The following is a 15453-nucleotide window of genomic DNA, read 5'->3' on the forward strand; positions in this document are numbered from 1 at the left end:
GTGTAGCTCGGCGCTATTCGGGGTCGAGTCGCGAGCACCGCGTTGCGTCGCTGTTATTGTCCAGCCAATAGGATTCACTTCCTGGTTTGAGCGGCGCGAGCCAATCAGCGCGTCTCGTCCTGTCGGAAAACATGGCGCCTTGCTTTGTTTGATTTCACTGGGTAGCTACGGGTTTTTTTTTCCTTCTTTCACCTTTTTACGGCAGAAGCGAATATCATTTGCTTGTCTCCGGAGATGAGGAGATCTTGCGTGATCTTTATTCTAAGGAAATGAGCACCGAAAGTGGCAGGTATGTACGCACACAGGTGCGGGTGCTCCTGCTTTCGGTTTGGTGTGTGTGTGTGTCGGTGTAAGACTAGACTGTGGTCAGAAACCGGTGCTAATGCACAGAGTTAGGCCCGACACGCGCACTCGGAGAGTGTGTATGATATCTGTGCGTTTAAACACAGTTTGGGGAATACACCGATGAGTGTGTCACGTCTTTTTCAATGTTTTAGGAAGTGCGGTGCTATGGTAACTTCCATAACGTTATATATGAATATAAATACATAAACATTCTGGAGTGGCGCCGGTGTCATTAATTTTGGTTCCCATTTATTATTATTATTAACAAAGCGTGAAGACGAACTGTTTATATAAAAAAAATTATCTTGACTGGCTCAATTATAAATTAAACAGTATCATGAAGTGTTTGTGTCAGGGCAGCCGGTGGATCCGCTACTCGTCCCTGTTATAGGATGATAATGATGTCGCTCATCGCATTAATAATAATGAGACGAGGAGCTGTTTTACCGCAAACACATATATACATTTATGTATATTCTTATTTATTATTTCCATTTGTTTTATAAAATCGCTTCTACACCGGGTGAGACCGGAGTGCTTGGTGTCCAGCGCCCTGATTAGCGCAGCCTGCGCCATTTTAGCGCGCCGGAGTCATCCGGCAAGATGGCGCTCTTGCTTTGTGTGCTCGGCTCTCTGCCGTGGAGATCCAGTGGTGTTACCGGGCTGTCTTAGGGAGCCGAGCAGCGCGAGTGTACACACACACACACACACACGTCAAAAACCGAGCCGGATCACGGAGGGAAATTTTGAATTGTTTCAGCAGGGGTGAGAATTCTTCTTGCAGGTGCGTGTGTGGGGAGGGGGTTAGAGAGAGCTAGAGGGAAAAAGTGTGTGAAAGAGAGAGACTAACGTTACATGCACCCTCGGTGCATTTTAAGGCACCGCATGTTATAAGACCGTGACAGACTTCGACTTTTCCGCACGTTATACATCAGGGTCTCGCGCACATCCGGTCAGAAACAGGATTAATGCGTGTCGCGCGTGCGTGCGCCGACTTCTTGCCGGGAGAAAAAGGCCTTCCCACGAAGTCCATTTTAACCAACACTAAGGACTTATTTTTCCTAAATCCCACCTTCTTGTAAATTCAATAACCGCTTTTGTCCTAACACGTGAAGCCTTATTTGACTGCCACGAATACGTTCTACAGAATTATCCTGCTACCTAATGATAGCTATTTTTTCCATTCCGTGATTAGCATAGTGCTAAAACCCTGCCCAGTCCATATAACCGGTTTAACACGGACAACAAACAAAAAATAGTTGTTCGGTGTTTAAAGTCATGTTGTTTTATATATATATTTTATTAACCGACTAGTTCTATTCAGCCTTTAATTAATTAACTGCTACTAACTGTCGAACTGACTGCTGAGTTCCATATACTTGCTCTTACCAGAGGAAGTGCACTATGTAGGGCGTCAATGCCGGTTTCTGTCATTTTCTATTGTAGGGCACTTGTGAAGGTAATAGTCTTCTATTTGGGATCGAGCCCGAGCTGTGTGTATGCATAGCGAGAGATGCTCTTTGTGGTTCCTCCCTGAGGTACTGTATGTGCTAGGTCTATCACTAATAGGTGCAGTGTGCGTTTGTAAGGCAACTTAAGACTTTCAAATTAAAAAGTGACTTTTAAACATGTATGTTTTAAAACTGGTAATAAGAATATAAAAATCGGTAAATATAATGACTTTTTTTTTGTCAGCAAGTTTTTAAAATAAACATTTAGTAGTGTATAACATAGTGTGTTGTTGGAACTATTATTTACATTTAATTACATAATAAATGTTTAGCTTAAAAATCTTAACCATTTTTTGAATGGCCTCCTTAAAAAAAAGTGTTTCATGGCTATCAGCATTATTTATTTACCATACATTTTACCATACATAAAACATGCTTAACTGTGTAATTGGTTTAGTTTTTTTCCTTGTAATATTATTTTAATGAATATATTTTAACATTGACATTTTTTATCTTTATCACTTAGACCCAGTAAGCTGACTGCTTTGGTGACAAAACTCCATGAATACTTGGATCATTGTCCAGAGGAAGAACCCGCTGCATCTCAAGTTAATGAAATCTCCAGTGGTAGGAGTTACCAGTACCAGTTACTAGTGGTTGAAGGTGTTGTTTAGATTGCATGTTTGCTTTGGAACGCTGGTGTGCATGGCGTTTTATACTTCTGTGTGCATGTCAGGACATCGCATGGATGGAAAGTATTGTTTAGCTTCCCATAACGAGAACGTGTCCTCTTGGAACCACTTAAACAATAGGTTAAAACACTGCCATAATTCACAACCTTCCACATTTTACTGTAGGAATAATGAACCGTAAATAAGATGGGCATAATTATGTCTTGAAAAGTGATGAGGTGGGGAGAAATAAGCCTTGTATGATTAATTATAACCTGGGTGGATTCTCACAAAGCATTTGAGAAGCGTTTTAACCTCATCTTTATTCAGCAGCTGACTGAGCAGTTTTCTTTTGTTTTATTAAACTCTTGTTTAAATTCATGATCCATTCAATCACAGAATATTTTGTTCTCTTAAGTTGCTTTTGTTTACATCTCCTACACTGCATGTACAGTGGGGGAAGAAAGTAAAAATAATACATCAATCATCATAATGTATATACATTAAACTGCTGTTTTATATGGGGAGGGTTTTCAACTCAAACTGGGTCTTTTGGACTTATGGTATGCAGTTATTAAAGTAAAAATTCCCTTAAATTTTCTATGTAATCCCCCGCTACACTTATATTCCACCATTTCTCTAGTGCTTGGGTATTATCAAGGTAGAAGGTTTTCGCAATATGTTGGATCAGACTGCCTGGTCTAGATCTGAAATGCCGGCCTCCCAGGAACTACTTTAATAGCTCAAACATGTATGGAGTGAGGTCAGGATTGTACGTGGAATGTGGAAATAACTCCTGTAATGTACGAGCGGTGTTTGTGAATGATTGATTGTGGGAACTGTACATACAGACAGATGTCTGTTTTCTGCTAGTTGACAAACTAGCTACCTAGTGTTTTTCAAGGATCAAACATTCCACTCGCTGCATGTTCACAGGAATGTTTAAATGTTTTACTGTAGCTAAGGGTCTCATCACTGTACTGGACTCAAAGTCTTCTGTAAGTGTCAATCTGTTTGTTTTTTGACCTTACTGCTTCTAGTGGTTATCCTCACACTTTATATAAAATAAATGTTAACTGAATAACATGGTTGTAGTTTGTTAAAAAAAAAAAAAAAGGAAAATCTACAAGAATCATTACCGGAATGTGCTTTCTCAGTTTTATAATTAGGAAGATTTAAAAGAATAAAAGACATCGGTCTAAGAAACTAACGTTAAATTTGCTACGTTTACCCAATTAACCCTTCCCCTCTGTGTATTGTCGGTTTAGCATAAAAGTGTGTTCATTTTGTCTTTATATTGCTTTTCATTTCAGGTAACATGGCCTCCAGTGAATCAAATGTTAATGATGAAATAATGGAAAAGGTATGTACACAACCCAGATAAGTTAAGAACGCTGCCAAGTGATTAATAAAAATCAGTTGGAAGCATTTTTCCAGCTGATATCTGATATGTTAGGATTATATCCAGCGTCCATACAGTTTTTCTCTTAATTAATTCAGTGTGGTTTTGAAAAAGAATTGCAAAATGTTTTACAGCCCAGCTGTTCAACTGACCTCCCGAAGGCCACGCCGCGCTCCAAGAGGTGAGTTTAGCTTGACCTCTGTTCACATTATAAAGAAAGCTCAGGTTTGTTTCCTGATTGGTTAAAACGTGCAGCCTCATTGTGACTGGAAATTGGACACCCCCATATTTTATTATTGCGTTAACAAGTTAATGCACGTCTCAGGTGTCCGCCAAAGTCCTGAAAAGATGAAAAGAGTTACATTTGTAGAAGAACTTTTGAAATACATTTTTGCGGAATGAGAAATCTGGAATTAAGAGCCGTGTGCAGAGCAGGAAAATTTACAATGACCAAGAAGTATTGTAATGTACTTATATGCACATAACAGACATAAACCGACATAAAAAAAACTGAGGGGGAAAAATACTATCCCTTTAAGACATGAGGAAACTACACCATCACATTTTTTAACATATTTGTTCTGTAGCAACCTATTACAATATGCACTTTAAGATAAAGCCACTATTTAAAACACAGTGAAACGTTTTTGGAGCTTCTCTAATGGGAAATTCAATAATGGATCAATCAAATTCTAAAGTTACTCAAATGACTTTAAAACAAAAATAAGGATGTTTTGATTTCATTATAGCAAAATATGGATGTTGAGCATTTAAATGACCTAGATTAAGTAAATGCTTTTAATAGCCATGGCTAATAAACTTCTTGATATTCTCTCTTTTCCCCTGGTTATTTCAGAAAACCTGCAGTTGTAACAAAGCATACAGTCGTAAACGAGCCCGAGTCCGTCGATGAATGTGAGCAAGAGTGTGTGGCTGAAAGTGCAAACGATGGCACAGCTGAGATAGACGAGATCCCAGACGGTAAGAGTTTTTACAGGGATGATGGACAGATGCAGTCTGCTGTAAACATGTGTGTTTACCCGACTGAGTTGTTTACTCTGTGCAGATGTAGTTGTAGTGAAGCCAGAACCTGTTAACAATGAAGGGAAAGATGAATTCAAAGGCCCAGAGTTTCGTAACAAAGGAGGAAGCAAAGTCAAAGAAGAGGGTCAAAGGAGGCGTCCTTGTAAGTCACTAGTTCAGAGACTCGTCTGTTCATGGTGTTTTTTTCTTTTACTTTATTTGTGTGTTTTTTTTTTTTTTTCCTCTTTTGCCCAGCGGAGCATCTTGAAGAGATTAGGTGCTCAAGAGTTAATTGCACTGCATGTGGGCAGCAAGTCAATCATTTCCAGAGGGACTCTGTGTATCAGCATCCTGTACTCAAAGTTCTTCTTTGCAAAGTAAATATCCCACAACTTAGTCTAAGCATCAGCATGGCACTGATGTTTACGTTGTGTCTGAGGCGTTGGGATTAACACTTTGCTTTCCTTCCAGTCTTGTTTCAAGTTTTACATGAGTGATGACATCAGTAAGGATGACGATGGGATGGATGAACAGTGCAGGTGAGTCTGCTCAAAACAAACTAAAAAAACAAATGTATAAGATCATCTTGAGTTTTTTGGGAAACAGTGACATTAGAGAAAACATCCCAGTGTAAATGCTTGTGGTTGTTCTGTAAGATGACTTGCCCCTAGCAGTAGTGTGGGGCCTGTGGGCATAAATGAAACACAGCTGATCTATATCCTAAGGGGGCAAATTGCCAATCAAATTTTTATTGTTTGATAATTGTTTTAAAGCGGCCGCCTTATGCAAAATTTACTTTTCAGTTATTTTTATTTTTTAGACATACCATTGTCTCTTTAGAGACCGTAACACAAAGACGGGTTTGTGGATGTGAATGCACCCTGTATATTTTACATAAAAAGTCAGTAGACACAGAGTAATGTAAGGGCTAAACAAAAGTTACTTCTGCAATACTAAACACAAAAACCTGCAGGACGAATATAAAGATTATAATTCACAAGTTATAGTAATCATTTTAAAAAGGCATCAGTGAAAAGCGAAATGCAGTGCAACCTTGATGTGCAGCAGAAAAAGTGACAACAGTGCAAGTAGTAGTAATTGTGCAAAGAACAGCATAGAAGTAACAACTGACGTAACTGACTGAGTTTGTGCGTAATGGCATAATGTGTAAGGTTAGAGGCAGGCACTTAGCTGTGAATTGTTAACCTAGCCTTCTTTAAGTCTTAATTAAGGCAAGCTTAGTCATAAGTGGTTGTTGTGTCGTTGAGAGGCTGGAATTGAACACTAGGAAATGAGAGTATTAGCAGGAGGAAACCCAGCACTGTTTTCTTAGGGTTGTGGTAGAAAGAACCTATCATAGCCTCAATTATGTGCATTCTAAAAAAGTTTTGGTTGACTTACAGTAAAATGTCTCTTATTCACTGTGTGTTTAGGACCAGATGCAGAAAACAGATGCCTTTAATTAATAACCCTATCAATCCCTTTGTCCTCTTTTAGGTGGTGTGCTGAAGGAGGTAATCTTATGTGTTGTGACTATTGTAGCAACGCATTTTGCAAAACATGTATTCTGCGTAACCTTGGAAGAAAGGAGCTCTCCGGAATCATGAACGAAGACAACAAGTGGCGCTGCTACGTGTGCCAACCCGAGCCGCTTCAAGACCTTGTCGTGGCTTGCGACAAAGTTCTGAGAAACCTGGAATGTATGCAGAAGCCAAAGGGAGACCAAGACAGAGCGAGACGCGACGGCGTGAAGCACAAACAGGGCAAAGTGAAAAACACTTTAAACGGAAAAGACGCTAATTCCGACGGATCAGGGACGTTTACCTTTTCTTACAAAGCATTGAAGGTTCCAAAAGAGCTGGTCAAAAAGACAAAGAAACTGATCGAGACGACCAACGGCCTGAACAGCACGTTTGTGCAATTCATCAAGCAGGAACCGGTCTACCTTGGTGATAACACCGTCCGACCCAGGCATTTGAAAGCGTTCAGATCCGTTTTGGCCGATTTGAAAAAGGTCCACGCGACTTTAGAGGAGGCCCTAGATGAAGAGTTCCGAGACCTAGAGGTTCAGAACGGAGAGGGGAATGGGTTGGCGGATAATGTGAAAGTGGCGAACGCAGTCCCCAATTCTGAGCATGTTGACAAGAGTAAAGATGATCAGGTGGTTCTGGATGCGAAGACAGATCAGGATCCAACAGTGTTAAAAGTCTCCATGGATGAGAAAAACGTAGTGGAAACCACAAATAAAGCAGAACCCTCAGAGGAAAATCCAGAGGGTGGGTTTAAAGGAAATGAGGCGAATGCAAATGTTGCAAAGACTGAACCTGAATGTGAGAATGACAATTCAGCAGCTGGTGAAGCCTCTCTTGACAAAGACATTGTGTCTGTACCACCGTCTGTTCCTGAGGAACTCTTTGAGATGGTTGAGAGCCTTTCAGATTGTGTAAAACAAGAAGGTGACAAGGAGTCTCTGGATTCAACAGACAGCACATCAAGTAAGACGTCTGACAAAAAGTCAACAGCATCCAGTAGAAGGTCTGCAAAGATGAGTAAAAAGCTTGTTATAAAGCTCACCCCTATCCCCCTTAAAAGTACTAAGAAAGACGAGAGCAAGATGCAGTCGAAAGACAAGGATGGTGCTCTGTCACCGGACGAAAGCCGCCGTTCACCCAGGATGAAAACGACCCCTCTACGCAAGTCGTCCGAAGGGAGGAAAAAGAGCAGGTCAGATGATACAAAAGCGAATGACGAAGACTGCGACACTTCACAGATTCCAGTTTCTGTCGGAATGTCAGACTCTGACTCGGATGAAGTCCCAGAGGTCCTGCGCCAGGTAGAAGGCATGGAGGTCAGCTCAGAAGAACAGGAGGTGGAGCCTAACGGCAAGGCTACGGGCAACAGCAAAGCGAAAAAGTCAGCTGATCAATCCTCTGAAAGGACGGCGAAGCGCAAGCTCATCGCGTCCTCCTCCGATTCAGAATCGGATTCGGGCGTGAAGTCGTCCAAGGCGAAGAAACGAGCTGCCAAGAAAAAGAAAGGTAAAGAATCAGATTCTTCAAATCATGACTCGGATCTTGAGAAGGAGATCAAGAGTCTGAGGAACCTCAGTGCTGCGAAGAGATCTTCTAAACGAGGCAAGAAGCAGGCGAACGAGAGTAAGAAGGACGAGAACGAGGAGGGCGACGAGGGCAAGAAGGGGAACGAGGGCAAGAAGGAGGAAGGTGACAACAAGAAGGAGGGTAAAAAAGGTAGAAAGAGATCATTTGAGCGAAAACGGAGGTCACAAAAATCTAAAGAAAATGTTACAGAAGAGTCGTCCTCCAGTGACGATGAAGACGACGATGATGAGGAGGAGGAGCAAGCAGCAGACTCCGGACAGGATAGCGGCGATCAGCAGAAGATAAAACCCATTTTCGAGTCTGTGATGCCTCATGTGGATGCGTTCCAGCAGTCATCAGGTCAGTCATCCGAAAAGGATTAACGTCTTGTTGTTTGTGCAGTAAATGTAGTATGACAAATAAATCACAGCACTTGATCGCTTTCTTGCACATCATGCATCGCGATGTGGATGTGCTAATCGACTGACATTAAAAGTGTACAGAAATGATATATTTATTGATGTTTAAAAAAACGTTATTCGACATTGAATTAAAGTGACAATTATTGTGATGCTTATACAAGAAGACTGCATCGTCATGTACTTTGCATGCATTTGGGTTTCAGATTAAAAGATCATAATTTTAGCTTTTATTTAATGATATTTACATCTAGATTTGTTTAACAAGGGTGCCACTTTTGAGAATCTCTAATGCTTGGGTGAGCTGAAGTATTGGAACATAGTCTCAAACTAAATAAAACACTATTTGGTTGCTTTGGTTGACCCACTGACATCACTAAATAGTTCCATTCTTTTTTTTTTTCAGTGATGCTTTCCATAGCTTCTCCCAGTTGTTTGTTTTTGGGGAGCATCTCAGTTTAGTCTCCTTCTCAGCAGGTAAAATCTGGTGTGTTTAGTTTCGGTTAGTGTTAAAAATGTTTTTGTAGACGGGATTCATTTTGTTTCAGAAGGAGCCATCTTTCTTTTGTAGTCAGCCAAATACGGAGTGTTCGGTAATTGTAAAGTGAATCACGGATAAGAAATCAAAAAAGTAGATGGGATAAAGATTAAAATCTAAAATATTAAGTAATCCCATAAACATATTTTGTTTGAGTAAGATTTATCGGTGTAGGTGTTTATTTAAATTCATTCAGTAGCTTATTATTAGCTTATTTTAAAGTAAATAATTAATTTCGCCACATAACTGTTTATAACATCACTTTATGCTGTCAAAACCTGCAGTTCATAATCTGCCACATTACTGCTCATAACTTCCCTTCTACTCAACATTTGGATGTAATTTATGGCAAATTTGTATAAGATTTTGTCCAGGCAGTTTTGCGTGATGCTGGCAAAATCTGGCCGGAAAGACATGCACGCGGACAGAAAATCTTCTGAGACTGGTTTCGGGTCCCCCAATGTATGAAACGTAAAGATATTAAAAATTTTTTTGGACCAATGTACAGGCAAAACCTCTTTTATTTTCATAGACTATTTTTAACAGAGGTTTAACTTGAGGCGAATACCAAATACACCACTGATTCAGGTCCTCCAATGTAAAAAACGCAAAGATATCATTGAAGGTGCGAGCTCTAAACTATGTACAGACAAAACCTTTTATTTATATAGATAACTTTGCAGAAGTTAAAGTTCAAACAAATGGTTCCATGGTTGTATTAAGCCATTTAACACATCTGAGGTTTAAATAAAAGCTGACATTCTGATCTGTTCGTCATGTATTAAACGCACTTTCTCCATTTAGCTGCATTGGGGAAAGGAGGTACAATTAATTTCATGTTGCCTCACACTTGTTTCCTTTTCTGATTTCCTGTGGGGCGGTTATAATGGAATTGTTGATTTAGTCATGTCAAAGGAATGTCATGGTGGGAAGATAATATAGTATCACTCTATATTGCATAGTTGGCTAGTACAGGTTTTTAAAAAAAAAAAAAAAAAGTCTGATGTGTTTTTTGGTACGGTGACATGAAATAAGTCGGATTTTTTTCATTTATTATGAATTTAACTACTAAATGTTAAAACTTGTACAAATTAGTAAATCGTGACAAACTGGCCATAATTTTCTGAGCACAGAAGGAATACAAGGGGAAAAAGCTGATGTAATTGTGCCAGGTGCAGTACAGCTTAGAAGCTTAATACGCCTTCCCTTTCAGTGTTTTTTTTTTTTTTTTATATGTTCCAAATGTTCAACATTGTACATTTTTACTGAATATATCCAAACTATAAAAGAACATGTATGGAACTATGTGGTTAGCATAAGAATGTCTGAAGTAGCTACAGTAGCAACATCAGATTCGCAAGGTAGTCACGTAGAAAGGTGACTACAGTTCATAGGTGTTCCTTGCCAAGAGTTTATTTGTGATTTTTTTTGCCTTTTTAGTGTGCTATCAGTTGTCCTGTGGGTAAAGGAAGGGTGTGTACAGAGTCAACAGCCTTATTAGTGCTACTACAAGTACTGTACACTTCCATATTATGGAAAGAAATGTTCACTTGAGTAAAGAAAGAAAAATCCATTGTTGGCTTAAGAAATTAATATAAGTTAATAACTTTGAAGAACCCAAGGGCAGTTGCCAAAACTTTTAAGTGCTTTCAACTGGCTCTCATGAGGACAGTCCCAGCAAAGAAAGCCCAAGAGCTACCTCTGCTGCAGAGGATAAGTTTATTATAATGACCAGCCTCAGAAACTGCTAATTTACAGCCCCTTAGATTAGGGCCCACGTAAATGTTTCTCGGAGTTCAAGCGGCAGTCATATTTCAACATTCACTGTTGTGAAGCAACAGTTGTCTGTTGTTGACTGAGTTGTGCATGTTCGAATTGCGGCAAAGAAACCATTACTTTGGAAGAACAACAAGTAAAATAGACTCAAAAAGTACAAGCAGTGGACATTAGATGAGTGGGTGACTGTCCTTTAGTCTGATCACTCCAAATTTGAGGATTTTGCGAGACGGTTTCTGGTTGTGTGGTTGCCATTGTGAATCATGGAGCAGGAGGCAATGTGATGGTGTGGGAAGGCTTTGCTGGAGACGCTTTTGGTGACTTATTTAAAACTGAGGGCTCACTTCATTTTGCAGCGACATGCTATTCCATGTGGTTCGCGCTTAGTGGGACCATCAATTGTTTTTCAACAGGACAATGACCCCAGACATACGTCTAGGTTAGGTAAAAGCTATGAGAATGATGAGTAACGCATTAGATCACCTGATCTAAATCCAATTTAGATGGTTTAGGATGAGAGTGAAATAAATGTAGACATCAAATACTCGACACATATGGGAACTCCTTCAAGATAGTTGGAAAACCATTCAGGTGACTATCTCATGAGGCTGACTGAGAGAATGCCAAGAGTGTGCAAAGCTGTCATCAAAGCAAAAGGTGGCTACTTTGAAGAATCAAATAAAATAACCCAGCATATGTTGTATATGATACGTTCCGTCGACTACATAATTCCATATTTGTTCCATCATTATCTTAATGACATCAATATTAATGTACAGCGTTCATTTGATTGATCTTAGGAAACGTAATATTTTCAGATACAAAATGTTTATGTCCTGTTAGCCATAATCATTGAAATTAAACCAAAAAATGCTTGAAATATTTCACTTTATATGTAATGAATCTATATGAAGCAAAATTTTACCCATTATGAAATTTTTTTCGAGTTGCAGGGTATATAACATGTATGTGCAATCTGACATAAAAAAAAATCTATAAAAACACAATTTTGAACTCGACTAGTTAATTAGTGAGATTTACTCAGCTCTAATAAAAGATGTGATCTGAATGAATACAGTGTAACATGCACCAAACCGAACAGCGCCTGCTCTGAGCAGTACAGTATGAACATGGTTACAGCTACACTCATTTGCCATGTTATCTGACTGAATGCCTTGTTTTTTGTATTTTCTATAATCTAACAGGTAATCATGTATCACAGTTCCAAAACAAGACATTTCCAAGCATTAGAGTTGCTGTTTAAAAAGTTTTTAGATTTTTGTTTTCAAGCAATTAAATGCGTGTTTACTTCCTGTGTTCCATTCAGCATCTGTTTATGATGGGACTGATGTGTTGCATGTCATTTCATATACAGTGGAACTTCGAATTACGAGCATAATTCGTTACGAAAGTGGGCTCGTATTCCAAAACACTCGTAAACCAAATTTAATTTTCCCATAAAAAATTATGGAAACTTAAATTATTTGTTCTACAGCCCAAATAAATAAATACATAAAAATAATTAATACAAAATATAAATAAAAAATAAAACAAATTAACCTGTACTTAACCTTTTTTAAAAAAAGTACAAATAAATCCCGACAGATTAGGGGTTCCGTTTATGTGCGCAGGCGCTGTGTGTGAAGTATGAAGCCCCTTCCGTCCCGAGAGAGAGTAAGTGAACCGGCACGGTGCCGAATTGCGCGCACGTGCACACACGAGAGGCTGAGGAAGAAAAATGGATTTTTAATCTTCTAATGAGACTTTCCTACACAGTAAACTTTTCTTCTTTCATATTTGGATTTCACATAAATGCACATTAACAGAAAAAATGTTTTGTCGGAAAAATTAGCAAGGAACATCGCTAATGACACTCGTGTGAGCGCATACTACTGGAATCACTGCAGTAATGTAACACAAACGAATGAACCAGCACTTTACCTTTGAAAAGAATCAAGACAGAGCAGTGTTTTTGTAAAGAACAGAGTGTGTGTGTGAAGCAGAGAGGGGATGCTTCTCACACACAAAAAAGGACGAGAGTGTGTGAGACCCGGCATGGTGTCAAATTACGCGCGTGCGCAAGCACATAACACACACACACACACACACACACACACACACACACACACACACACACACACACACACACACAGAGAGAGAGAGAGAATATGGATTTTTAACCTCTAATGCGACTTGCTTTTGCTTTACATACGCGCGCACACGTGTGTTATAGGAAACAGTACATGCATGCTGTACATATGCGCTTACAAACACAAAATAAAATGTTTTACACACCCACACACGTGGTCACAGTTTTATAGTAAATATTACACGTGTGCACAGATGATGATTATACTAGTGGAGACACGCACTATGACCCAGCAGGGCAGTTTAACCACAATTTCACAGGGCAAGAGAGAAAAACTGTTGGCTCAGTTGTAATCACATGATGCTCGGCGTCGAAACAAGAAGGGCTTACGTGATACATGATACTTAGTACTCGTAAACCAACACTTGCTCGTTTTTCAAGTAAAAATTGCGTTACTCGCAATCCGTGGTTTTACTGTAGTTATTTCTATATAGATATTCAATACCAGAGTTAGACCATTTTATTATAATTATCAGCATCTTATGTATCTTTTTTTCTTCTGACTGTAATCTGACATTTTTTTTCTATCTTGTTCAGAGGATGAAGCTCAAGTGAAGGAGGAACTCTCCCAGATAGTTGATGACGACGATGATCCTGAAAATAGGTATGAATAAAGTCTGTTTCCATCGTAATCTTTCAAACCAGTTCCACTCTTAAATCGATTCGAGGGGTAAATGTGTCTTAGATCAAATTGTCACTAGAGCGTTTGGCTTATGTACACCACCACATTTAATTTGCATTAAAACCCTCAAAAGGGTTGAGAGTTTCACTCACATCTTGAGGGTCTCAACGCAAATTTACACAACCACATTGAATTTGCATTAAAACCCTCGAGATGTGAGTGAGGTCAAGATTTTCACATGTTTTTACAAATTTTTGGTGGCTCATAAACAATGTAACAAACTAACATAATTACAAACATAAGGATTGCATTTTATACTTTGCAGTCATCGACTGCCTGAAGTTTGGAACCCATGGACATGACTAAATGCAGAGTTTCCTTCCTCAAGATGCTTTGCCAGCCTTTTACTGCAGCTGCCTTTAGCTGCTGCTTGTCTTCTGGTCTTTTTGCCTTCAGTCTTGTCTTAAGTTAGTAAAAAGCATAATCTGTTGGGATGAGAGCAGATGACTGACATGTACAGTAGTGGTGGTGATGGGGAGGGAGGGGCATAAAAGAATCTTGATTTTTTTATGTGGACATTCCAGTATCGCCACACTGACTCCAATATCATTAATCATTTTTACATTTATAATAGACATGCATCCATTGATCGTTCAGTGACCAGAATTGCCTGGTTTTCAGTTTTAAACAGCCATGACTGGTGATCGACCAATCCGCCTTTAGCTATAAACGATTCAGGTTTCAGGTGAATAAACACTTGTTATAAACGCGTACAGAATCGTCAAATAAATCAACTCGGCACCCAGGTATCGTAATCTCATATCGAGTGGTCACCTCTCGTGTAGCTTTCGCTGTATGTTTTGGGTCATTATCCATCTGCAGTATGAATCGGAGTCCTAACAGCTTTGCAGCATTATCAACAAGCCTCATATATAAACGATTCTGCAGCATTCGACTGAATCTGAGCAGAGAGTTTAGCCCTATACACTTAAAAATCCCTCTGCTTTCATCAGCAGTCAGGTCATCAGTGTACACCAGTGACCTGGTTCTATTGGTAGCCATACATGCTTATGCCATAACAATGCCTCCACAGTTTGACAAATAATGTGGTACATTTTCTCCATTTTTAGCTCCATACATCATAACTCCATATCATTGTGGTAATGCGCAAGAACAGAGAGGCCAGAGTAAACTTTCACAGAGTCTTTGAACTGATGAAACCAAAACTTGCGTAGACACCTTTTTGGACCTCACGTTCAGAGTTTCAGTAAACAGCTACCAAATGCAAATGGTATTTGCTTGATATTAGTCATGGAGTAAGAAAGGAACAGGCCTCACTTGGCTGCTTTTAAACCATTTGTTCCATTATTTATGAGCCAACCAGAACGGTTAGGAGGGGGTGGTGTATGCATGAAAAGTGCTTTATTTGCTAAATAATTAAATGTTCCAGTATTTAACTGGGTTGTACATATGTAGGCCTTGTGGCAAAGAGTCAATAATAGTTTTCCCCATGTGTGTACTGAACTTGATCAGAAGATGCACAGGTTTTATACTTTATAAATATAAATTTACGCAAACTCTATATTAATTCTCATATTTTGAGGTACTAGATTTTTTTTTTTTACTTTTATGAGCTGTAAGCCATAAGCAAAAAAATATCAAGCCTATTTTTTAAAAAGGCTTGAAATTTTACTTTACATGTTAATGAATCTAGAATACGAGTTAGCACAAATTGCCAAAAATGTCCGCGCTGTCTCAAAAGGAAAAGAAAGGGACTAGAACATCCAGTGCACCACAACCCGCCACACACGGAGCATAGCAGACAAAGAGCCCAAGGTTGTCGATCAGGGTTCTAAATGGGTACCCCTGGAATGCAGTGGAGAAACAAGTTCGACCCATGCAGGCCTCACCTCGTAAACACAGCACTCAAAGGATGCGCCGCTAATGTCCTGGTGTTAG

The 15453-nt window shown here is 39.3% G+C and overlaps 1 protein-coding gene across 4 annotated transcripts in view; it reads left to right on the forward strand.

The window, feature by feature from the left end:
* Positions 1–129: 129 nt before the first annotated feature.
* atrx (ATRX chromatin remodeler) overlaps positions 130–15453 on the forward strand; it is a 45403-nt gene continuing 30079 nt past the window's right edge. For 2 of the 4 annotated variants that reach the window (XM_053505428.1, XM_053505429.1), the window contains exons 1-10: positions 130–289; positions 2323–2423; positions 3781–3830; positions 4004–4050; positions 4726–4850; positions 4936–5055; positions 5148–5269; positions 5364–5431; positions 6390–8350; positions 13410–13476. In XM_053505428.1, coding sequence (XP_053361403.1) covers positions 270–289; positions 2323–2423; positions 3781–3830; positions 4004–4050; positions 4726–4850; positions 4936–5055; positions 5148–5269; positions 5364–5431; positions 6390–8350; positions 13410–13476 — 2681 coding nt within the window. In that variant the 5' untranslated portion in view covers positions 130–269. Of the gene's footprint in view, positions 290–953; positions 1130–2322; positions 2424–3780; positions 3831–4003; positions 4051–4725; positions 4851–4935; positions 5056–5147; positions 5270–5363; positions 5432–6389; positions 8351–13409; positions 13477–15453 lie in introns of those variants that run through there. The other 2 variants (XM_053505430.1, XM_053505431.1) reach the window with 2 other exon arrangements.

Source organism: Clarias gariepinus, chromosome 10, assembly GCF_024256425.1.
Source record: "Clarias gariepinus isolate MV-2021 ecotype Netherlands chromosome 10, CGAR_prim_01v2, whole genome shotgun sequence".
Lineage (NCBI taxonomy): Eukaryota > Metazoa > Chordata > Actinopteri > Siluriformes > Clariidae > Clarias > Clarias gariepinus.